Source organism: Ursus americanus, chromosome 23 (assembly GCF_024610735.1).
Source record: "Ursus americanus isolate L20-20 chromosome 23, mUrsAme1.1.p, whole genome shotgun sequence".
In the NCBI taxonomy this organism is placed as follows: domain Eukaryota; kingdom Metazoa; phylum Chordata; class Mammalia; order Carnivora; family Ursidae; genus Ursus; species Ursus americanus.
In genome coordinates, this window is record NC_142149.1 from 7574565 (window position 1) to 7599441 (window position 24877).

At 50.8% G+C, this 24877-nt stretch overlaps 2 protein-coding genes across 12 annotated transcripts; one reads left to right on the plus strand and one right to left on the minus strand.

Moving 5' to 3' along the window:
• Positions 1-1243: 1243 nt before the first annotated feature.
• On the plus strand, positions 1244-7506 carry CPSF4L (cleavage and polyadenylation specific factor 4 like). Its single transcript, XM_045813885.1, has 5 exons — positions 1244-1346; positions 1880-1930; positions 3612-3764; positions 6419-6514; positions 7409-7506. Exons 1-5 carry the CDS (start codon positions 1244-1246, stop codon positions 7504-7506), a joined length of 501 nt encoding a protein of 166 aa, XP_045669841.1.
• A 4155-nt stretch (positions 7507-11661) lies between these two features.
• On the minus strand, positions 11662-24790 carry MTNAP1 (mitochondrial nucleoid associated protein 1). Of its 11 annotated transcripts, none has more exons than XM_087854156.1 (7): positions 24632-24777; positions 23935-24069; positions 20928-22439; positions 16830-16937; positions 16169-16273; positions 15185-15263; positions 11800-12561 (listed from the first exon to the last, which is right to left on the minus strand). In XM_087854156.1, the coding sequence occupies exons 3-7, from the start codon at positions 22411-22413 to the stop codon at positions 12534-12536; spliced, it is 1806 nt and encodes a 601-aa protein (XP_087710282.1). In that variant the 5' UTR covers positions 22414-22439; positions 23935-24069; positions 24632-24777; the 3' UTR covers positions 11800-12533. The 11 variants fall into 11 exon arrangements, with proteins under 11 accessions (XP_087710293.1, XP_087710292.1, XP_087710282.1 ...); XM_087854158.1 differs by having other exon boundaries at positions 23935-24037; positions 24632-24773; XM_087854159.1 differs by lacking the exon at positions 24632-24777 and adding an exon at positions 24344-24478 and having other exon boundaries at positions 23935-24037.
• Between the last annotated feature and the right edge of the window lie 87 nt (positions 24791-24877).

The following is a 24877-nucleotide window of genomic DNA, read 5'->3' on the forward strand; positions in this document are numbered from 1 at the left end:
GCTCAGCCTCCCCCCGCCCCCTCCCTGGGATTGAAGTTGGAGGGAGGCCCAGGCTTCTGGAAACTCTTGGATCCCCTCCCCGCCCCGCCTCGGCTCCAGGTGTCTCTCTCTCCAGCTATTTTCTTTTCTGATCCAGAGTTCAAAAGAACCAGGAGTGGAGGAGGAGCCATGCGGGAGCCCTGGGAAAACAAAAGCCAGCAGGCTCCTTCTTGTAGGCCAGCTCGGGCCTGCAGGGCGCTGCCCACCTCTCCCTGCTCTGTCCGGGAAGGAGGACGTTGGGTTCTGTGGGTTCCAGTGCGACTCGGAAAACATCAGCTCCAGTGGGAGGGAAGGCCAGTGCAGGGGCCCCCGGCGGGGACGGGGGGGGCGGGCAGCCTGCCCTAGTTAGAGCCCTAAAGTGCTCCTTTGAAAGCACTTTCAGAGGTCCCCAGCCCTGGGGGCAGGGATGGCGTAATAATAATAAAACAACATTTGCATAGAGATTTCGTTTACAAAGCACTTTCTCAGGGGTGGGAGGCGCTCGGGTGGCCTGTGGAATCCTGGCGGGGAGACCGTGGCCTCTGGTTGGTTCCACCCCCAGCCCAAGCTCCAAGCTCGCGGTTGTGTGCGCGTAAACAAAGCGCTATTCATCCGACGATTTCCGATTCCTCTGGATTTCGTTCCTTTTCCCCTCTCCCATGAAGAGCTCACTCAGGGCTTGTCACTCAGGCCAGAAAAGGGGTGTCAGGAGTCCCAGAGGGAGGGGTTGGCTGGGGCCTGATTGGAGGGAAGCACCCCTGCCCCGCCCCCCTCACCCTTTGGCCCCCAAGCTCCTGGGAATCCGAGCACTTGGTTTATGCAACTCTTCACAGAGCTGACCTGTGGCTTTGTCTTCATGTTGAAAGAATGAGCACAGGTCTGGTAATGTCTGCGCATTTGTTGTGTGTATGTCTGAAGACACCAAAGAGATAGCAGTGCGGGGGCCTTTGCTGATTCTTCCCCAGCAGCGTGTATTGTGAGCGGGATGTCCTGTCCTCTGTCCTCTGTGTGGGGGTGCGGGGCCCTGGGGCCTCTGCACCTGCATCAGGTGGGCATGGTGAGACATCTGTGCCTAGAGAGTAGCTCTGCTGTCACCTGGCTGCTGGCCCCCGGAGATGAGGGCCGCAGAGCTGGCCCCTGGCCCCTTAAGGGCCTCCCTTGAGGTATATAGGGCCCACCTGCAGGGGCTTAGACAGGTTTTAGCAGACCCGGCAGGAGATGGAAGATGCAAGAGGTCATTGCTGGGCTGGAGCAGCTCACCTTCACCTTCGAGAAGGATGTAGAGCTGCAGAAGGGCACTGGCCTCCTGCCTTTCCAGGGCATGGACAGTGAGTGAGGACAGGGTGTCAGCCGTCCCTCTGGAGGACCTTGCGCCATGCCCCCTCCCCCCAGTCTTCTCTGGAGGCCTGTCTGCTCAGCTCCGGAGGGGCAGCCCCTTCACTCAGGCTCACCAGGGAGACTGAGTTGGGAGCTTAGTCCCTCCCTTCTTATGGGCTCAGGCCTGGCTTACATCCTCTCCGGGATTCCAGGAAAATGGGGTTGACTTCCAGGAAGCCTGTTTCCCAGACTGGGAAAGCAGAGAGACACGGAAGGTGAATTGTGAGAAGCCAGGAAAGTCCTCTTTGGCCCCCTGAGCTCCCTGGGGCCTTGTGCCCCTCCTCCTGTCTGTTTCAGAGTTGGGGGGCTTAGGTTCTGAGGTCTCGAGGCTGGTGATGGAGGCCAGCATCCAAAGAGCCAGGACTTGGGGCCCCTAGGCCCAAGCCTTGGGAAATTCAGGGTTGGGGGGGCACTTCCTGAGGAGGAAAAGCCCCTCCGGCAGCTGCAGCCTGTCAAGAGGCTACCTTCCTTCTTCCCCTTCTAGAATCGAGCTCAGCTGTGTGCAACTTCTTCGCTAAAGGGCTCTGTGAGAAAGGTGGGTCAGCGGGAGAACCTGGCGGTGAGGGGAGGGGGTGCAGGGGCAGTCTAGACTACGGTGGGTTCTGCTTGGCCTGGAATAGGGTGTCGAATCTGCACCTGGGGAGGGGAGGCTGGAAGGGAGTCAAATTCATCTTATAAGGAGGCAAAGGGCGGGTGGGTGGGTACGTCCCTCAGGAAGTCTTCCCCCTCCCCGTGAAGGATTTCCCTGGCTCAGCAGCACTGATTAGGGTAGCCAGGGCTACCTGGAAGGGGACATTCCCTCCTCTCCGCCTGGCGGGGGGTGCACATGTTTTCAGGGTTTCGGCCTGCGTGTTCCCAGGAGGCCCCGGGCTTCTTGAGTTTCCTCCCAGCCAGGAAAGCGGCACCCTTCTCCCTACCCCCACTTCTCATCCTCTGGATCAGTATGGGATCTGACCATCTGTTCTATGCAGTCTTTATGTCCTAAGCTGTGGCCATTTCTGTCTCTGAAATGCTACCAACAAGAGTGCCCCGTTTCTCCCCCACCCCAACTTGGATCAAGCGATCCCTCCTTCCAAGCCCCTCTCCCCCAGTACTGGAGGCCTGACTCAAACCGGGGGTTCCCGACCTCTGGCTCATGAGCCACGCACAGGCTCTTCCTGTAGAAATACACAGTTGCCCCAAAAGTCTTGCCTTCAATCTGGGGGTTCCCAGGCCCCCTATAGATCCAGATTAAGTAACCCTGCTAGTGTGAGTTTAGGACCAGTTTTTCGGATCCAAGTGACCCTGTTCTTGGGAAGCCAGGGGGCGCCCAGGCGGGGTGGGGGGGCCGGGGCATTACTGCCATGCACCTCGCACCTCATTTGTCTTGTCAGCCCTGGACGACGGGGTGAGGCTCGCTGCTCACTCGAGGCTCTGTGCAGCCAGGACTGGGACGCCCCCTTGGGTCCTCCCTGCAAAGCAGTGGGCCACAGTGACACCGTCTCGCCAAGAAATACCACTGCTCTGGCGGGAGGTCACACCCAAGCAAGTCACTGGCCCGGGTGAGGGGAGGGCTATTTACAAACAGCCTTCCCAGGTTCCCTCCCATTCTATCAGAGAGTCAGCCAAGCATGGGCTGGTCCTGCTCAGGAACTCAGGAACTGGGGCGTCCTTCCTGCTGATGGCAATACCCCAGTAAGGAGATAACAGAGTTACATAGAACATTTCCACTTCCTTCTAAGTTGTTACAAAGCTGGCTCTTAGGTCAGCACCTTAGGTCTCCGGACTCAGGACACAGAACCTCTTTGGCAGTTTTCCCAAGGCCTGATTTTCACGGGCCCTTCGGGAGCACTGGGTGCCCCGGACTGGAACCACGGCTCTGCTCTCTGGTAGGGGCCCCACCATGAGCCTGGAGGAGAGGGGGTCGTGAGGCACCGGGGAGCTGCCCTGACCCCTGGGGCTCCCCGGGGTTTGAGAAGGGCGAGGACAGGCCAGGCAGAGAGGAGAGTTCGGGCAGAGGTGTGGTTGTGCCAACAGCCGCCTGTTAGGACTACAGCGCGTTCTCCGTGTTCTAGCCTCCGATTCTAGCCTCCACCAGGGGTCAGGTGATGGGATCGAGGGAGGGCAGTGGGGGGTCTGAGCCCCAGCCTCTCCTGGGGAATTCCTTCCAGGGCTGAGCTGGGTCCAGGCTGTCGGCAAGCGGGCGCCCCTCCACCTGGGTTCTCTGGTGTCCCCAGGGAAGCTCTGCCCCTTCCGGCACAACCAGGGGGAGAAGATGGTGGTGTGTAAGCACTGGCTCCGAGGACTGTGTAAGAAGGGCGACCAGTGCAGTTTCTTGCACCAGTATGACGTCACCAGGATGCCCGAGTGCTACTTCTACTCCAAGTTCGGTAATGCCCCTTCCTGGCTCCAGGCCTTGCCCCCGGAGATTGGTAGTGGGGACTGTGAGAGGGGCGGAAGTTTTGAGGGGGGGCACTCAAAGGAGGTTGTGCATGCCTCGGGGGGCAGACCAGGCCTCTCTGAGCCTCGGGGGCCTGCTTCTCCAGCCCCCTAGACACAGGGGAGCTGTACTCTGGGGTCCCTGTGTCACTGCCCCTGCAGGCTCAGGTACACACGGGTCCCTCCGAGGGAAGGAGAGGGTGTGGCTGGAAGCAGAGGCTGACCTTTTCCCACGGCAGTCCTGGCTAATTGCCTACCCGGACTGACTGTCCAGGTGCAAGCCTGGAACGGGCCATCTCTCTGTCCCGGGGTGGGTCCAGGCCAGGGGGCCCCAAACAGCAGGCATTTGGAAGCCACTGTCACGATGCTTGCCCACAGAGCACCTGTGCTGCCGACCTGTATCATTGTCTGCTCTCTTCATTGTCTTGCTATTATTGTCTTATTTTAGAAGGAAACGTTACAACGCTTCTGTAAGTAGAAAACGAGCGTCTCTTATGGGCAGTGCACGGTAACTGTAAACAAGCAGTCATGAGGCTCAAGGCCCTAGCCTCTCAAATTATCTTGTGTGGTCAGGTCTGGACCAGTGTCCTCCTGCCCTCTGGCCTCAGGACCTCCTTTTGTCATCCACAGGGCTGCAGAGGGGGAAGCCACTACCACTTATCACCTCCTTTAAGAGTGGTCTGCGAATGTTTCAAATCTCATAAAATATCTTCCCAATAAAATTCTACAGCTCAGTTCTTTTCAGAGCTGGAAGGAGCCCTAGGGGTTATCTAGTCTGGTGCTTTTCAAACTCTGTTCCAAAAGAATGACCTGGGGGGAGAGAGCTGACCTAGTCTCCAGGGACCTCTCTGACTGAGACAGCTGCAGGGGGTCGCTGTCCCCCATTAGTGCCAATGGCGGGGGGCGGTGGGGGGCAGTCCCAGGTATGCAGGAGGAAGGGCAAAGCATCCTCAAAGAGCTCCTCTCAGGCCAAAATTCCGTGTCCTGCCCACATGTGTTCTTTGAAGGGAAGGACAAAGTTTATCTGGAGCCTGGCTCCCCTTGGTCACTACCTAAACCTCTTTCATTAAAAAATGCCACTTATTCATTCCTTCAATAAAACTTGGTTTGGTTTTCTTTTGGGACTTGGATATTGTGCTGGGAACAGGTACAGGGATAGGACCAGGTTCCCTTCTGCCCTCAAATATCTCACTGTAAGGGGCATCCATGCAAATCATTGATGGTAGTTCGTAACCTCCGTTACTGCTCTTGGAGTAAATGAATCTCTCTAATATCCTATCAAAGTAATTATCGTTCTTCTTGCACGTAAATTGTTTTATTTAGAACATTATGTTGGGAGGTGTTGGAGCACAAAGGGGCAGCTGAAGGGGGCCAGGGTCTTTGGGCCCTGCTGCTGGCTGTGAAAGGCTGAGTGGAGGGTGCCACCTGCTGGCCATCGGAGGAACGCGGAGACGTGGATCCAGGCCGGGGCAGAAAGGAAGCTTGGCAAAGGTGACTTCCCACCACCTGACCTGTCAAATGCTCAGCAGCCCTGGGAGGGAGGGAGGCGGAATATGTCACTTCCATTCCTCAGGAGGCTGGAGCCCAGAGTCAGCGCTCTGCCAAGGGCTGCAGAGACGATGAGCATGTACATGCGAGGAAGCTGGGTGATTGTGGCCACGGCATTTCCCCTGAGCACTGGTGTTCTCGTTCTCATTCTCGTTCTTGTTCGTGGGAGGTGGTTTAAAACTCTTCTCCAGGTGAAACCTGCTTTGCAGAAGCACAACCTAGAAAATAGATCTCTGGAGCAGTTTGAAAACCAATGGGGGTGAACACTATAAAGTTCCTTTTGATTCTGAGAAGCACCGAGTTGTAGATTTTTAAGGAGGACGAGATTGGAAGCATTCACTACTTCTCTATTCAAATGAGGTGGAAAATAAGCCAAATCTTCCCCATGGCTCCTTCAAAGCCCCTGGGCCCCTAAGAGAAATCTAAGAAGGTTATCACCACAACTCTCAAGTGGTCTGTCCAACAGGGCTGGCTCCTTCAAGGGGACCCGAGTCCTGGTCCAACCCACAGACCGATTACAGCACAGGCGTCGTGAAACTACAGGTGTCCCTCTGTGTCACCTCTGGCCTCATCCCAGTGCCAACTTGGGAGCACTACTCTGCTCTTCTTGGCATTTCCACTAAAAAGGACTGCGCCCTGGTTCTGGAAGCACTGTAGGTCTCGTAGCAATGAAGACGAGAGGGCTTCGATCAGAATGCATCCACGATGTGTCTTCTTGGATCGTTAACTGCTTGCTCTGGGTCTCTCCTCCCCACCTCTCCTCTCGTTCCTTCCTCTCTGGTGGCCTCCAAATGCCTTCAGTTCCAGCCCTTCCTTCTGGATCTCTGGCCCTGCCTCAACTCTTCCAGATGTGCTTATTCTGACCCAAGCCCTGCCTGGCGATTAGTATTGGGATCCAACCCCTTAGACTGCAGGAAGGGTTAGAAAAACCTGTCTTGAAAAAGCAGCTGATGACAGGCAAGTGGCTTCTATGCAAGGGGCAAGGTCAGTCCAGTTTGGGGAGGGTGGAGGTGACAATGAAGCTGAGCCTGCTTTTAAAGAATGCTGGACTTTTCAGGTGACTGTAACAACAAGGAATGTTCCTTTCTCCATGTGAAGCCAGCTTTCAAGACCCGGGACTGTCCTTGGTATGACCAAGGTTTCTGCAAAGATGGTGAGGCCTCAGTGGAAAGGGAGCACTAGGTGATCGGGATGGGCGGCGGGCTGGCAGGGGAAGGAGGCATATTCCTGAGGAGGCCCCGCAGGGCCTTCCCAACAGGAGGTCCTTCCATCGTTTTCCCCCAGGCCCACTCTGTGACATTGTGACATTCAGCCTGGTGTGGCACAGACGGCCTTCTTGCAGGCTTACCTGGGTTCCGATCCCGGTGACTTTGGAGTGCATCAGTTGTGTGACCTTGAACAAATTGAACTCATTGCCTCGCTTATGAAAAGGGGAAACCCCTCCCTCGGAGGGTTACGGAGCTGGTCAGATCTAGGACCCCGCGGGAATCCCTCGGCATAGGGGCTGGCCCACACGACACAGTTCATCTACATTCTCTTCTCTATTTCTCTTACCCACCACCCCCCTCCCGGGGGGTGTGCTGTCACTGAAGCTCGCTCCCCCTGCCCCACTAAGACGCAGGGACCCCCACCGTGGTCCCCGTGCTCTGAGGACCTCGTGCTTTATTTTCCTTTGTCTTCAGGCGCGTCGTTCTGAGGCCTTGGCAGTGTTGGTTTTGGGGGATTTTAGGGGAGGATAAGTAAGCTGTGGGGTTAGCCTTTCCTCAGCTTGTACTTTCTGGAGCTAAATAAAGATGCCACATGACCGTCTACAACCACATCAATCCGCCAAGACGTAGTGTGTTTAGGGACGCTTCCAATGCCATTGTTTGGGAGCTGCCCCGACGTGTTCCGAGGTCGCCTTTCCCCTCTCAGTCACACGGCTAGGAAGCAGGTGCTTTGGGCAGTCTGGAAGGGACAGGGAGATTTACGCACCCTGTGAAGTGGAGAGCCTGTGACTCCCGGTGAGCTTTGTCATGTGTGTTTCTGGCTGTTCTTTGCCCGGCAGGTCCCCTGTGTAAGCACCGCCATGTCCATAAGACAATGTGTGTTAACTACTTAGTGGGCTTCTGCCCCAAGGGCCCCCACTGCCACTTTGCACAGTAAGTATGACCCCTGGATCAGCAACTCCCACCTAGTACGGGGCCCGTGCTCTGGCTTCTAGATCTAGATCCTTCCATACCTTCACTGGCCCAAGGTGGGAAATGAAGTGTCTGGTGAGCATCTGCCCAGTGTTTTCCTTGCTCGCTTACCTTGCACACCCAAACCCCCTCCCCTGCTGGGTGCTGCACTGAACTCTACCCCAGGCTGTTAATGTGCTTTCGTGCTGGGCATGGACATACAGCTCTTCACAGACTGTTCTCGAAATGAGTAGAAACCCTTAATACCCACCCCAACCTTCTGCAGTTCTTCCTCATCCCCTGGCTGGGGTCTGGGCTCCTTCCCCACGGGGTTCAGAAATGGGAAATCTGCAGCAGGTGGACACAGCATGCTAATGAGGCGGGGGCTGGAGCCAGGCTGTAATCGGCTCTCTCTCTGCTTCCCTCAGTCCCAAGATGAAGCTTTTATTCAACTCGAGCTCCTTGAAGGTGAGTGCTGGCAGGAAGGGGGCAGGTATCTGGCTCCCTTTCCTGCACATGCTCCCTGGGCAGCTCTCTCTCTCTCTGGCTCCGCACTGTTGCCCAGCTGCCCCCACTGTCTCATGATCTGCTCCAAGTACCCATCCCGGGAAAAGCACGTGCCACCACCCAAACCCCCTCCAACTCTATAACCTCTGCTTCAGGTAGGACTGCTCAGCTTATCAGCCCCCGAGGCTTTCCTTCTCCTCAGCTGGGTAGCCTGTGTGTGTGTGTGTGTGTGTGTGTGTGTGTGTGTGTGTGTGTGTGTGTGTGTGTAATCTCTACACCCAACATGGGGTTTGAACTCATGACCCCGAGATTAAGAGCTGCATGTTCTACCAACTGAGCCAACCAGGTGCCCAACGTATGTGGTAATTCAATAAAGAACGAGGGGCCCAGCTCCGGATTTGTGGTCCAAAGGTGTTACTCCGATCTGGGGCTGTCCTGGTTGTGCCCAATCCCTGTGGGAACATAGACTCTTCTTCCTGCTATCAGGCACTAATGAGCACCTCCCCACATCAGGGGTCTGCAAACTTCAGCCCATGGGCCAGATCTGGCCACTGCCTGCTCTTTGTACAGCCTGACACCTAAGAATGACTTTTTAAAAAGATTGTAGGAAAAAAGGCAAACGAAAGAATATATTGTTAACACGGGAACATGAGAATGTCCGTTCTCGAAGTTTTACTGGGCCGAGCTCATTGCTTCCGTATCCTCCAGAGCCGGTCTCAGGCCTAGGCAGCGGGGCCGAGCGGCTGCAACAGAGCCCAGCTGGCCTGCAGAACCAAACATCCTTACTATCTGGTCTTCTACAGAAAGCTTTTGCTAACCCCTGGCCTGGCTGACTGCATGTTGGGCTGCTGGTGGAGTCTGAGAGGTCAAAGCAGGCGTGGGAACAGGGCTCTGCTCAGCGCTGTTAATCAGGGTCCCACATCCGGCAGCTCAGGGGGAGGGAAGGCCGGTGCCGGTTCGGGAGGGCGCCCCCTGCTGCCTTTGAGTGGGATCGGGCTAGAAGGTGGGAAGCCTCTTCCATGACGGTGGGCAACTCCCAGGCGCATTTGTAACTCTCATCAGGAGGCATGCTTTGGGCAATGGAGGCTGTCAATAACGGCGTCTCGAAACCTGGTTTCCGCCAGAACACCTGCCCAGAGCCTCTGCCCTCAGTTTATGTAAAGCCACCGTGTCTGCCCAGAGGGAATGTCTGCAGTGCTTTCTCCTGACCTTAGCAGCAGCTTGTCAGCTGGCCACGGCGTTCAGCACCTCCTGCTTCTGCCCGGGAGCCTCGCAGGCCCCCTTCCCCGACGACGGAGTGTCTGCTTCTCCACCCTCAGAGGAGGCTCCAGGAGCACCAGGTCTCCTACCGCTCGGGGCTCAGGGCACTGGAGCAGGGCCCGTGCTACACGGTGAGTAGCTGCGGACAGACCAGGCCATTGCCCCGCTGAGGGCGAGGGAGGGATGAGTAGCTGCTGTTGGTCAAGAACGAACACCACACGGGGGCGGGGGGGTAGGAGTGCGAATGAGGGGGTGGGGGGGCACCGGTAACCCCAGTGTTACTGCTAAGTCTCCTTGACCTCAGGTGACACTTACATCTCCGGCCAGACAAGACTTTTTCTTTAAAAGCTAGTAAGTTAAACAGCTCTCACCTCCTCCTTCCCTATGAATTCTGAGTTCATACATCATGTCCTCAATATCTGGGGGGGGGGGCAGGATTTGGTAAGGAAGGGAACATAGCACCTTGTTTTTCTGGTTCTGTTGTGTTTTTGCTATTTTCTGGCTTATCAGGGAAAAAACCTAACTTCACGAGATCGTGTCTACGCGGTCCCGTGCTTCTGACTCTGTGCTGTCAGAGAAAGCTCCATCGGGAGGGAGGGGCGCAGAGCTCTTGCCTCTCCCATACATTTGATTTGGGGGCCTTCGAACATCTGCAGCCCTGGAGCTTCATTAAGCGAGAATCCATCGCACTCCTTAGAATGACAGCTGACCAGCTCTCAGGGCTCCCTAGACCGGTTAGGGTATTTCTCTTGGGATCTGAATTTACAAAGAGTCACACCGCTCATCTTTTTCTTTTAGTGTCGAAACATGGGCCATCATGCCAGCCAGTGCAATAAGACTCCAACAGGTAGGAGTTATCAAAAAATAACCCCCGGTCTGTGGGCTAACTGAAGACCCAGCGAAGACACCCAGTGGCCATTCTGGGGGGTCCTCTGGTCCCAGAGCCCCAGTGAGCCCTCGCGTCGGCCTCCACAGGTCAGGAGATGCGAAGCACCCTGCGCCACGCAGGCTTATTTCCTCTAATCCTGTGAGTGAATGGGCTGCTAAAAATACAACAGGGCTGCCAGATGGACTGTGGCAGGACGAGGTACCCAGAAAATGGGGGAGCAGAATGTACGTACACCCAAAACCCAGTTTGTGGGAAATACAGGTGTCCCGGTCTGTGCAGCTCCCGCACCGCCAGCGACAAGCCTGGGCCGCGTGCCACAGTCCCGTGCACATGGCCTCACCTGCTGCTACCAACTGGTGATTAAATCCACGGTTTTCTTTAGCATGACAGCAGCTTCCCTGCGTGGCTTCCTTACATTTAAGGCAATACTCTGAGCCTGCCTTATGGAAGGAGTTATGGGGAGGGAGATGGTACAACAGGGCCTATCTTGGGGAGGCGAGGGAGTGACAGGGACCATTTCATGTCATACTATCTATGCTGATGCCTAAGTCAAAGGTCATTGTGATTTCGTCCACCGGGAGAGGAGCGCAGGGGCGAGGCCAAGCCTTTGGGGGAAAGGGAGAAAACAGGAGGAGGTGTGTGGTGGGACCAGGCGTACCCCACCCCCCTTTGGCAGATGTGACAGCTGGCCCCCCCGGAGCTGGAGGGTAAGGGGACAGGGCAGTCGAAAGCCATGCTGGCCCACAGCACCGCAGCTCCACCCGGGCTGCCGGGACAAACGCCACGTGGTCATGGAGGCAAACTGCTTCATGTCGAGCGTCCGCTTGCTCGTGGTGAAAAAGAAGCATAGCACCAGCCCCACTGGGTGGTCAGAGGGATAGAACGCGATCACGCACGTAAGAACTTAGCACAGTACTTGGCTTTGACAGAGCGGGCGCCCAAACGGTAGCTGGCCTTCCGTGGGAATTGTGGCGGGGTCTTTCTTGCTTGGTTCAAGTTTAGCATCTGAACATGGGATGCTGCCACAGAGGTTTCTGAATTCCTGCTGTACGTCAGCCCTTGCTGGAATTTACTGACGCAGGACTTCTCATCTCATCGAATCTCTGTGAAGTATGTATGATTGTCCCCACCTTACAGTTCAGACCGTCCAGAGAGGCTCCAGTAAGTTAGATAACTTGCCCAGGGCCACACCCACCCATCTCAAAGGTGAGGGTCTGGAAGAGGCAAATAATAGGGGAATTAAAAATATATATATTTTAAAATGTTGCTGTTGTTCTGAAGGGGTGGTAATGCATGGAGGGAGCAGGGTAATTAGGATAATCTGTAAATCAGGACAAACAAGGACTAAGAACACTGGCAGCAGATAGGGTTCCCCCTAAGGACTGAAACATCCCATTGCTAATAGAACAGATGATTATCTTTAATAGCTAAATACTTTTTTAATTTTTTTTTTTTTTAAGATTTTATTTATTTGACAGAGAGAGAGACAGCCAGCGAGAGAGAGAGGACACAAGTAGGGGGAGTGGGAGAGGAAGAGGCAGGCTCCCAGCAGAGCAGGGAGCCCGATGCGGGGCTCGATCCCAATCATGACCTGAGCCGAAGGCAGACGCCCAAAGACTGAGCCACGCAGGCGCCCCTAATAGCTAAATACTTTAATGTGTATTAGACATAAGTACTTTCCCCAGTACACTCAGCATTTCAGATATTCTCACTCAGGCTTAAACTCCAGGAGCTAACGCCAGGGTTAACCCACCCTGCAGACCATGAGGGCGCAGCCAGGGCACTGGGGCCTGCCCGCGAGGATTTCCAGCCTTCCAGAAGGGTGCTCTCCTTGCAAGTCTTCTCGAAGGTGCAGAGGAGCCCGGCTATCGCAGTAACTCTCTGCAGGATGGCCGGGAAGGCGGATGGGGCTTGTTTGTATGGGTTCTCTGCCAGCTACGGCCCTGCAGGCCCTGTTGCTTACCCAAGGGGAGCTCCTGCCGGGCCGTGGAAGTCACGGAGCATCGTTTTGTGAGACGAAATCAAGGAGGCTGTTTAACATGGCCCATCCAGTTACGAGCATTCTTGACTTCTATTTCTTGGCTCTGTGAAGAGCAGAGCAGTTACTCCTGCCTCACGTCTGCAGGGCCCTGGCTTCTGGCAGCTCAGGCTCACTCGTCTAAAATTCAGTTTGGAAAGGAACCTCTAGTCTTGCCGGACGAAGCCTTGCATCTGCCGGGTCACACGCCTGATGGGGACTGGCTGTGCAAATGAACTTATTTTGTAGGGATATTTGCACGTATGAGTAATAAATGTACCTTCATAAACCAGAGTTACGTCACTCTTGCAAGCGGGAGCTATGAAGTGTATTCCCTTGATCATGCTGAGTTTGTCTGGACCCGAATCCTGGAAAAGAATCCATGATTATCAGCTGACCTCAATGACTCAGACTATTTGGAACATTATGAAGAAATCCTTAAAAGACTGGATGAAAGGTCTTCAAGCATGCTCCCCGCCCCCCCAAGATGGCAGCAGTGAGTGGACAGAACTTTCCCTCTCCAGCTGTGGGTGTTACCAAGGAACTCCAGAATCCGGAGACATGGCTTCTTCAAAGTCCCCCGGATCATTTAAGAGTCTGGACTGCTCAGTATCAAATTCAAAGACCTCAGTTAAGACTTCTTCTTCTTTCCTACTACATGTGAGTTAGGATTCTTGGTCCTGATCACGTCAGATTAAAACTCCTCTTCTGAACGCAGGATCCCACCTCTGTCTTAAACTTGGCAAAACGAAGCAGCTCTCCTTTTAGGGACTGGTGGGATGGTTCTGTAGTTCACTCTTCTGGTTAAGGAACTTATTTTCAGGGATGTCAAATATTTATCGTGATATAAATTTAAAACATTTATTGTGATACATAAATTAAGTGGAAGTTTTCATTGTTCCAGCATTCTGATTCTGACAAGCTAGTTTATTTACAGTAGTGGTAAGAGTGTGGAGCAGGCTGTGCTCCGGGAAGACTATTTAAAAATAGGTAGTGGGCTGGCCTGCGCCGCCGGCCATCATAGCCTGCTGAGCCCAGCTTGAGGGCTTTGGGGGAAGTGGGCACCAGGCCATCACTGACAGTGTTCTCCTCTACGCTGGAAGCCTAAGGGTTTCTGACCTAGACTAAGGCAAGTGCAGGGAAGTGCAGGGAGAATCTCTCCCTAAGTGTCTCTCTTAAAGGGCATTTGCAAAGAATGGGCACAAAGCCCTTTCAAAATGAAAGCTACAGTTTTTGGAATTTCAATGAAGTTCATAGTAATACTAGACTAAGATAACCAAACGCAGTACTCGTTTCCTCAACCATGAATTTTTCCTTATGGAGAATTCTAGTATACCTTTCCCCTAATCATGAGCCATTGGTGCAGAATTAAATTACTCCCACTGGCGATAATTAGTGAGGGAGAGAGACCGGGGACTGGGAATAGAAAAGGTAGCTAATACAGAAGATAGAGCCAGAATTCAACTTTTGAGAAGAGAGACAGAAGAGATGTGCAAATAAATAAATGTTGGCTTTAGAACAGCACACCTGCTTGTTTGTGGTTTTGAAGGAGCTGGGACAAAACAGGGACTGACCTCATGTATTTGCCGAGGATATCACAAGCAAAGCTAAAATGTGTGTGTATTTGTGGCAAACAAGCAAACAGGTAGATATAAACAGATATAAACAGATCTGATAGATAATCAACCCCCGCGCTGGAAAAGGGGCTGGAGCAACAGTTATCCACCTGCGTTATCTAGGGACTTTCTATCTTTTCTATCAAGCTACTGTCTAGGGGCCAAAGCAGAAGCCATAAAATTAGAAAAGCACACTGAATATTTTGATGGGGAAAGAGACAAGGAAAACCCACCAGCCAAAAACAACCCTAACAAAGTAAAAAGGTCAAGAGTATTTCACAGAAATTCTTAGGAAGGGATGGGGTGGGATTCTGAGGTTTTCAGAAGGACATGGTAAACAGAAACCATTTGTTCACTACTATACTCACTTAAGATGTATAAGAGATGATTTAAAATTGTTTAGTGTGTGATTTCATTTTAATCAGCTTAAAAATACCTGAAAGATTTTTCAAAGGCTCACCTGCAACTCTGGACCCACCCTTACTGTGCTTTTGTTTCTTACGCCTGCCAAGATCTGGTCAGGGACCCCAAAGGGCCTGAGGTAAGCTGATCTTCTGCCACTTCACACACTCTTCTGGGTCAGTATGCATGTAGCCTGGTATCTTGTGTGGATGAACAGTAAAATGCCAAAGCTTAGAGAGTAATTTTAGGGAGAAAGATTTAAAAGGGAGATATTATTTACTGAGAATTAAGAAATAACTATTTAAAACTTTTAATGATGACCTTTGTCATCTTCATGCCTCCCTGAATACCTGCAGCCTTTGTGAGCAAACAAACGGAAGGCTTTGCAGTAACTGTCACTCTGGAGAGCCAGCCAAAGAAATGTCCACACCGAACCAGACCTGTCCACATTAAAAGAACCGACTTCCTCTAGAACTGTTTTAGATTCCAATTAATTTTATTCTTTTCACTCCCTCTCCCCCAAACCATTTTAAATGGTTAAATCTGCCCTGCAGGTGTCCCCCGCGTCCGCGCCCTGGAGGCTCCGAGCTTGCGGACGCGGTGTCCAGGTCCTCACTTACGCCAGCGCTGCAGCTCTTTGGATAAACAGAGAGAAGTGTAAGGATCCAAGAGGCCACTCCTAAGGACTGTTTCTGTCTCTTGCCTCTACAGATCATTTCGTTTCCCTTTTGTTTTACAGATTCAGCAATAAAGTCTTAGATGCAATCAGAAATTTCTGCTTCACTTTCTTCAATTCAAAGATGTGAAAAACAAACCTCGGGTATTAACCCACTGAGCCCTTTCAGACAGGTAAGCCATTAAGGGGGAGGGGGGCTTGTCCCTGGGAAAGAAGTGGAGTCTTCACGTAGGCAGGTCTGATCAGAGAGGAACTCCTCTTTCTCCCGAACAGACAAGTGGACCACCCAACACTCACCAGCTCGCCACCAGCAGCAGGTAGGGATGTACTGCAGTCCCATTTCTGCTGCCTGACCAGCGATCCCACTTACTGGACACTGAATTAGTCAAAAAAATCCAATTACAGTCAAGTCCTGGTTTTTGTTTTTTAATTTTTTTTATTTTAAGTAGGCTCCACGCCCAATGTGGGGCTTGAACTTACGACCCTGGGATTAAGAGTCACGTGCTCTACCAATGGAGCCAGCCAACCAGCCAGCCAGCCTGGTATTTTAGAAGTCCTAGTAACCATTTGTGAATGACACTGGTATTAATGGTTATCTTGTACTTTTACACCAAAAGTTTTCAGAAAGCAACTGGGTTTTTAATTGTGGAAAAATACTGGGTTTTTTTGATATTCTTCTATATTCAATGTCTTTTAAACATTTTAACTATAAAAATATATTTTTAAAAGGCAAGACTTTAAAAAAATGAGAAAAGTCATCCTGAGCTAAAAGAGAGAAATGAATTTCAGACATTCATCCTCTTGGCGAGACCTGATGCAAGCTTAAACTCCTAACGAGGAGGATGTTTCTGTGTTTTACGTGGTGAAAGTAACGTTAACTAAGATTTCTGTGACCCTCAGACACATGAGTGAGAGCTGTATGGTTTCTCCTCCACTCTTGGGGTTATACAACGCTAAAAAGAAGTTCTAAGGCAGGAATCAAGAAGGGTGCTGACCTGGCAGGCAAATGACTTTCAGGAGAAAACAAGAGACCACCAGATCTCCGAGGACAACCTCACGTGGAGCACAGAAGCAATTATGTAAATTCTTGTCAAATCTTATGAAGTTCGTTATAACCATAACCTTTAATAAAAACCCCAGAGCCACAGGCAGTGGCTCACTCACGAGGGCATGTCAGATGATACAACACTGTCATATAAAAAGCAATTTGGAGAATCCCCTGGAGGCCCTTTAATGGGCTGTGACCTGTGATTTCGATTAAAAAATATCAAAAAGGCTTACTCAGATGCCTGAAACTCCAGCCACACCACAGGACGAAGTACCCCGTAAAGAGCATGGTGACGCCCCCGACTCCACTCCTCACCGTGGTGCTGCACCTGATCCAGCCTGTTCAAAAAGAAACACGTCTGGTTGCTATGGTGAGCTGTAATGAGGGGCTGCGACCTGCCAGTTATTCGAGTTCTCCCAGTTAGCATGGGCGATGGGCTTGTAATGCACAGAATTTACATACCACCACATACGTGTTTTTTTAAACAGATGAAAAGGCTCGAATCCAGAAGACCTCAATTTCAATACATTGAGTTACTCTTGTTTTTGAGAGTTTGGTCGACATCTTGAGTTTGGGGGGGAATAATACGACTGGTTAACTCAAGGTGTAGAGTCCTCCTGGCTTTGGGACAATCAAGGTGGGCAAGGGAGCGAGGAGGGGAGGTGGCAGGGGGACAGTACTGAAACGAACTCTGTTCCATAGATAGCAGCTGCTGTTCCGCCAGCTCTGGTGCTCTCAATCGAGTCAGCTTCCAGGGCGAAAACAGACAAAGAGAAGAGAGCCTACGCACTTGTCTCTTTCTCTCTTTCCCTTAGCCCTGGCTAAAGTGAAGAGAAACTTCTCCAAATGCTTGGAACCAGCAACACAACCCAACAGGCCGTGACTCCAGCTCACCTTTCTGGACAGCTCCCAAGAGCCTCATCAGAGACAAGGTGGAGGTTGTAAGTCTGGTCGGGGGTTCCAAACTCCTGAGAGCAGTCGAGCTTCTTTCCAACAAAGGAACTACGGTTCCAAACAGAAGGCACTGTGATCGTTCGTCTAGACTCAGTCTCCTTCCCGACACTCCGTGCCCGCGGTTCCCAGGGCCAGGCTGCCGGAAGTGGATCTAAGCCGCTGGACCACTGGCTGTGTGGGGCTGCAGCTAAGTGCGGTGTGATTCCCAGTCAGAAAGAGGGCCCTCAAAACGCTGAAGGAGCCCCTGGGGATCAGGACCCGGAGACGTTTTTGATCTGAAGAACAGACGGCGCAGCCGATCCGTGCACGTGTTTAATGAAATGAACGGTCTACATTTCCCACCGTTTGCTAAGCATTTGAGCGGAAGGCAGGACTTTCTACTATTATAGTCCCTACTGCTCCTTGTCACTACGTGTACTAGAATCAACGTGTGTGCCCTATTAGCCCACTGCTATTACTGACCAGCCAACGTTTCTCGTTTATGTTCGAGATTAACGAACAGAGAACCAGGAGGGAGGGTTTATGCTGCCTATTTACAGCTTTCCTCCACCTGTTCTTCTGTCTAATGATAGGCAGGGAATCTCTACTGTTGCTGGCCCTCTGGTCTTGGTGGGGTTCATCAGAATAAAGGATAAATGAAGCAAGTATTAGCACAGGTTTAACAGAGGTAAAAGTTGCTACAGATGTAAAAATGCTATGCAAACACTCGTGACATTAAGTTAACATGCGAAAAACCATACTGGCTTCCAAGAAATTAAACAGAAAATAATTATTTTGCGAGGTGAAGATTAATCTCTTAAAAAACAAAGGATAACATGATCCACTCTTCTTGGAAAAAAACGGAAAAAGATGGGAAGAGACACTTTCGAGAAAACTCCAACTGCAGAACCACTTCCCCTGCCACGTCAGGAAAGGGGTGGTCCCTCGACTCTGTTCCTTCTCCAGCCAGCAGCCTCTTTCATCAAGGGTTCAAACTTGTGTGAATAACATCAGTTCCAGCCCTGAGCTGGGGTGTAAAAAAGACTGAGGCCCACGAGAGGCCAGCTCAGAACCCACAGAAGTTCTGTTAGAGCTTCTCCAGTGTCATCCTTCCTGCTACTCAGGGACCCTGGGTACAACCCTTTCAGCCTGACTGCAGGCCCAGGACTGCTAACACCCACTGCCATCTGCTCTAGATGCTGTCCTTGGCCTACCAGTGTTGATGGCCTTATATCCCAAACCTAGTGACAATGGCTCTGCTCTCTCCTAGAAACGCAGGAACCATCCCTGGCTTGGGTACCTCTAACACTTTCTATCGCCTCTCTGGTCTGGCTGGAACTCCAGACATGTGACTTGACTGACCCCTCATCTCTCTGGCTGTTGTCATATGCTCTTTTATGTAAAACGTCCCCTTTCGTGGCCTCCTCTGGCTACTAGCAGACCTCACCCTGGCTTGTTATACTCCTGCTCTGCTCTGATCCTTCCCCACATGGGCCCTGTCTCAAACAGCTCACCAGGGTAGTTTACTGATGGAAACGCTATTTGATGATGAGAATGGCCTTTGAAAACCCGAGACCCGGGGCACCTGCATAGCACAGCCGGTTAAGCATCAGAGTCTTGGTTTTGGCTCAGGTGGTGATTGCAGGGCTGTGGAATCAAGCTCTGTGTGTGGATCCACACTCCGCGAGCAGTCTGCTTGAGACTCTCTCTCTCCCTCTCCCTGCTCCCTTCCCAGCTTGTGCTCTCTAAATAAATCTTAAAAAAAAAAAAAAAAAAAAACAAACCCAAACCCATGACCCTGTAATTTTACCTTCTGCTATCCCTACCAGCCAGATTTTGCTTTCTGTAGATCAAGGAACTGTGTTTTTTTCAGACCTCTCCCTCCCTTCCCCCCAACTGCTGCCACCCCCATCCCCTAATGCTGGGTCTGAGGCTCCCTGCTCCAGTGGCCTCCCCAATACCAGGGGTACTCTGAAACCTGGCTGCTCTGCAGAAAACACTTCAGACATGTTTGAAAAGAGGATTCTGAGACCTTACTTCAGGATCAGTCTCTGGGGCTGAGGTCCAGGAATCTTTAGTCCTATGTGAAACTGTCAGTTGTCCAGATTTGAAACCCAAGGACCTAGATCTCTTCAACTCGAGTCCTGAAAGCCTAGGCACCCGAATTCAGCCAAGCTCATGCAAGGCTTTCCTTTGAACAAAGGAAGCCAATTTCTATTGCCGGGGACTCTTAAGGCACTCGTATTTGCCGAGTCTCCAGGGATTGAAATCTTGAACTTCTAAAATCCATTTTTGCGAATGCGGGGAGAAACGACTTTTTTTGGGTAGTAAGTCTGTGAAAATCTTTCTCATTAGACCTCACAAGACGGCTCCTAATGCTGCCGAGTTCCCTAAGCCTAATTCTCGTTTCGACTTACTGAAACGTGATTCTGTGGCGTCCTCAGAGCCATCAGTCTGCCAAACCACTCATAGTACAGCAGACTGTAACCAATAAAAGAACAGAATAGCCCTGAACCTGGGGCGCCTGGGTGGCTCAGTGGGCGAAGCGTTCGACTCCTGATTTCAGCTCAGGCTCTGCGCTCAGTGTGGAGCCTGCTTAAAGTTCTTTGACCACCACTTACTGTATGAACATGTCTGGGGCTCAGACTCCTCATCTATAAAGGAAGGTGGGACAGTGACTTCAGTGACAGTCACCTGAGTTGTCCGGAGGGCTGAATGAGGTAATAATGCAACATACCTAGCAGTGTCTGCTACAGTCATCACCTGACCGTCAGCCCCCTCCCCTTTCCCTCTGACATGAAAAGATCAGAGACATTCCTCAGCACTGTGAAAGACAGTACAGGAAGTAAAGAAGTCCCAGAGAGATCTGCCACGGGCCACTGCAAATCAGAGAGAAGGGCAGAGATCTGACAACCACCTGTGTTTCCAGTTATGGTGCCCTTTCTGCAATAATGTTTGGTGGAAAGGGTGAAATGTGGTCTGAAGGGACTGTGTTCTACCTGCCGCTGTACCATCTACAGACAACATGACCTTGAACCAATCCCTCATCCTCTGCCTGCTTCATCACCTGCCAAACAGAGGAAATCACTGCCCGCCTCTCAGAGCGGCGAGGCTGAAATAAGAAAACGGGTGGAAGCACTCTGAAAACAAAGCAACACAGATGTTAACAGTAATTCTATGTCAACACGAAGAAGGGACCGGGGGGCCCAACTCTGACCCTGAGACAGACTACAGCTCTGTAAAGAGGGCCCAGAGGTTAGGTCTGTTTGTAGGAAAACTGGTAACCACTAAGCAATCGAAGAAGATGTAGCTTTAGCTGGCAACACTCTTCCCTTACTATACTTCTGTTTTGAAATTTTTAGAAAGGAATAATTACCGTACCAAAAAAAAAATGCTTCTCAGACCAGAGGACTTGGGGTATAATGAATATGTAGTAATTTATAAAATATACCAGAGGGAGAAAGTATGTCCCTTTTAAGAGGAGATGTTGCAAGTTTTTCAGGTGCAAGGCTATTCTGAGTTGCTACAGGTCTCCCGTCGAAGCTAAAAGCTCGAGTAGATACTATACACACACACTTCTAGAAAAATTGACAAAGAGAAACATCTAAAGTTTCCTGATGAGGAAAATGAAGAAACTTTACATATCGTAACTAGAAGTAGCCCAATAACTGAAGGTCAGGTCGTGTAAGAAAAAGGGATTCCCTGAAATGCCAGGAACTTCCCGGCTCTGTGGGGACTGCCAAGGAGCCTCCGGAGGGCTTCCGAGGAGAAGGCCTCACAGTCTGTCCGCCTCTTTCCAAGACTCCTTACTTAATCTCTCAAGACAGTGAACACCTGCCCCATATCTCCTGGCCATGCCGCCTCCTGCTGTGGAAACACCAAGTGATCAACGTCACTGGCCGACCTGGGCTAGTCCGACCTTCAACTCTGCGTGGAGGGGAAGGGAGAGTGATAAAGCACTGGTACTACTTCTGGAGCAAGAACTAATGTTTTCAGAACAACTGTAAGCCTGGGATACTGGAGTGCCTAGGTAAAAATAAGCTAAATAAGCATGTTTACCTTGCGAGAGTCTCTCCCCCTGGGGATTGGTGAGCTGAGGCTTTTGGGCCATTGCATTCCAATACTGGGGCTTCCCTGGCAATACTCCTAGTCCAAGATAACCAGGATAGAGCTCTGGAAACCACTCCAGCCCCAGGGAGCTTGAAAGGGGCTTCCTATCAGCGATGCCAATCTGACTGAAGGGGCTGTAAGAGGCGTGAGGCAGTGTTGAATGTAAGGTCTGCTGGCACCCATGGTGTGACACTTGGAGCCCACAGCCAGATCCGTGCTGCAGAGAAGCTCCTTTACCACTCTCTGTTAACGCCTTCACGCCACGGACTCGGTTAGGATTGCAGGCTTTTGCTTTCTCCTCTTGAAAAAATCTGACAGCCAGAGAGGCAAGGCTTTGATTATGCGACTGTGACACAGAAAGCAGCTCACTGCAGGTTGTCTCCCTTGGAGCGCACAAATTTAAACTGGGACCTTCATCTGGACATTTCTTCTCTGTGGCTGAATCATCATTACTGAAATTCTTTGCATCACCGCTCACAGAAGCCCATTGCTGCATTTCTGTTACAGATGCTCTTTTCTCTGCATTTCCTCTGCTACCGTGTGCCTCTGTTCCAAGGTTCAGTCCTTTTCCTTGGTTCTCCCTGACTTGGATGTCACCTACTGGGCTAACCTTAAAATTTAAAAATTGTGATTCCATGTTCTTTTCTTGAGTCTCAGAGTCTCCAACATTAGAAGAGACTTCTGGGAGGCGGTCCCTGGGCTTGGACTGTCTCTCATTGCTTGACAACGATGTTCTTTCTCTTTCAACCCCACAATTGAGATTCATGGGAGAACTGTGATAATCATCAATAGGCTTATCTGGTAAATTTACCAGAAGCTCCCGTCTTGGGGGATCAATTTTGTCCAATCTTAAATTAGCAGAAGTGGTCTGTACATCATTGGGTAAGGCTGAAGAATATTTTCTATCTTGCTTTGATGAAGAAGGTGTTACTGGGCCAAGAGGTAAAGATGTTTCAATTTCTGAAAGGTTACTTCTCTTCTCCCCTGATGTAGGCAAATATTTGGCAAATTCTCTTTTAGGGGTGGTGTTCTCTGATGCATAAAACTGAGCCTTCGTTTCTCCCTGGAAAGTAATCTTTGGTTCAGTATTTTTTAACTTTTTGATGGAGCACTGAACTTGATTCTGGATGTCTTTATCTGCCTTTGTATTACTTGCTCTTTCCAAACCAACAGCCAATAGCGGAAAAGACTTTGTTGCCTGTTCTGGTTTGTCCTTTACCAAGTTGGTATTTCTCTTCTTACTCTCCAACTCTCTGTCTTTAGTGTTATTTAAGTCTGCGATTGGCCCTTTCATTTTTTTAGCGTGTGGGCGTGTAGCTCGCTTGGACTGACAAGCTTTCTGATCAGCAGGTACAGTGGGTCCTATCATCTTACAATATGGCAAGTGGGATTTTAATCGTTTAAATGGCTTTTTACAGTAAGGACACACTTCCATCCTGGGTGAATATCACTCTCCTATTCCTGAAAAAGGTAAATGGGAGATTATGAGGGAGATTACCAACATAGTAGAGTCATTACTAACATTTCATTTACGGGTGTACCTTTCATTTGGAAGAACCTAAATTGAAGGAAGTTTTAAAAAATGTGTTTTGATTTATTCTTTTTCTTACAGAGGTCGAAAACAGAAGACACGGTTGGTTTTAAGATAAATATTCCTGGCTTCACTTCTGTTTGGCATTTTACATTTCATAAAGTCTTCCAAGAACCAACCGTAAGTAAAAAAACAACCAAAGGGGTTTTTCAACATCCCTAACTAGTAGATGAGCAAAGCCAAAAGACTTAAATCTAATAAATTAATGGTTAAATTAATGGTTAAATTAATGGAAGAAAAAGTTGTACAAAATACCAGGGAGGGGGCACCTGGGTGGCTTAGTTGGTTACGTGTCTGCCTTCAGCTCAAGTTATATCCCAGGATCCTGGGATAGAGCCTGAAGTGGGACTTCCTGCTCAGTAGGGAGTCTGCTTCTTCCTCTGGCCCTCCCCCTGCTCATGCTCTCTCTCTCCTCAAATAAATAAATAAAATCTTCAAAATACAGTCAGATTAAAATGTTTGCTGTTTAAGGTTACAGCCAGCCAACTGGTTATTACATGAGTATAAAGAAATTGTTAAAAGCCCTTAAACACACCATTTTAGGAAAGAATGGTGAAAAGTTAAAACTCAGGCCAGGATCTGAAAGCTTTTGCTTAGAATCATGGTTTTCAAAGTGGTATATGGAAGATCCACTACAGTGCAAGAAGAAAATATTAAACCTTCCATCCTTTCAGCATGAGAAATGAAGCTCTAACACCATATTAGTGATACGTGTATACACACATACATGTATATGTAACAGTGTTTATGATGCACAAATGACACACGTGGAGGGGACACAGTGCCCCAATTTTTTACTTATAGTTTGCAGTACAATGGACCACCAACAAATTCATTGTTTGAAATCTTTGTGCTATTTATACCATGTAAAAACATGAAGAAATAATACCACGTATCATTTGTACCTCTTTGAGCACTGAGCCTGACATATGATAGTTGTCAAATGAATTCCTTTTCTATACATAAACATGTAAACGCTATCATCATAGAGCACTGACTGTAAATACCTTCTGACCACTGAATAGGTCAAAAAGTGAGGCTGAAACCATTTACAAAATAAATACATTGAATCCTGGCCAATCCATGTAGGATCCTATTATGAGCTCAGGCAAAAGAAAACTGTTTACGGCCAAAAAACTTTAGTTATTCTTTCTTTGGAGGTAACGCCTTGACAATATAATCAAAGTTATGGGCCGCTGACTTACAAGAATACCCACAACTGAAGCCAGTCCACGAGCTTTGGGCTAATAACTTTAGACGTGGCCAGGGACCTCTTAGACATGTCTGCCTCTACATTACTCCACCACATTACTCCACCACTTTCCTACTGGAAAGATCCTGCACCCTCACGTGGTAACGTCTTACCGTGGGTGACTGACTACTTTCTTACTGGAGCTTCTCCAGAAGGATGCTAATTTTGAGGTTGTTTCTCTTGGATCTCCATGCCTCACGATCGCAGTCCCCGTGTCTGGCAGAACAAACTCTATTTTAATTATCAGCCTGCGCGAGACACAATCAGAAAAGTAACTCGACAGCACACCCAGAGAATGGATGTGGCGCGGCACAGAACCACGTACAAGCTAACTGGGTTATCGGCAGGGCAGGTCCCCCTCGGTGCTCCGGAAAGGAAACAGTTAAGGCCGCGCCCGCCTCCCGGGCGTAGGGCCCACGGGACTCCTGCCAAACGCCTCCCCTCCCACCCCGCCGCGGACTCCACAACCCGTACCCCCCAACAGCCGCCGTACCTGGCCCGCCCTCCTCCCGGCTCCCTCACTTTTTCCGGAAGCGGAGCCGCCGCTTCCCGCTGAGTGGGCGGGGACCGCCGGGCAGCTTGAGGCTCCGGGCCCTCCTCCCCTGCAGCCCCAGCCGGAGGCGCCGGGACCGCACGAAAGCCGAAGGGGGCTCGTCCTGCCGCCCCGGGAAGCACCCCCCCACCCCCGAATGGCCCGCCATCCGATCCACTCCCTCTCGTCGCGGGAAGCACTCCCCCATCCCCGACCCAGCGCGTGGGGCACAGGACACAGCACGATCGGCCGCGACTGGCCCAGAACTGCATCCTCACCTCGCCAGGCGTGGAAGTTCCGGAAGCCCCCGCGACTAGCCCCCCCCGGCGCAGCCCTCCGGTCGCTTCCCAACTCCCGGGCAGGCACCCACCGCAGGGCGTCTTCGACACTGCCTGATGCTTCTCAGCTGTGTTTTAAGAAACTGTTACCGCAGAGGGGCCTAACTCAAATACTTGTATCGTATTATGATGACATAATTTAAGTTAATTTAAACCTGGCTTGGCTTTTATGCTGTCCCCGCTCGG

Bases quoted from the DNA above. Each gene is read 5' to 3' on its own strand.
- CPSF4L (XM_045813885.1), top strand. From the start codon at position 1,244: ATGCAAGAGGTCATTGCTGGGCTGGAGCAGCTCACCTTCACCTTCGAG. The intron at 1,347-1,879 runs GTGAGTGAGGAC...TTCCCCTTCTAG, and splicing joins GCCTTTCCAGGGCATGGACA to AATCGAGCTCAGCTGTGTGC. The intron at 3,765-6,418 runs GTAATGCCCCTT...TGGACTTTTCAG, and splicing joins CTACTTCTACTCCAAGTTCG to GTGACTGTAACAACAAGGAA.
- MTNAP1 (XM_087854156.1), bottom strand. From the start codon at position 22,413: ATGGAAGTGTGTCCTTACTGTAAAAAGCCATTTAAACGATTAAAATCC. The intron at 15,264-16,168 runs GTAAGCCTTTTT...TGACTAATTCAG, and splicing joins CTGGAGTTTCAGGCATCTGA to TGTCCAGTAAGTGGGATCGC. The intron at 12,562-15,184 runs GTGAGTGTTGGG...ATTCTTTTCCAG, and splicing joins CTGCTGCTGGTGGCGAGCTG to GATTCGGGTCCAGACAAACT.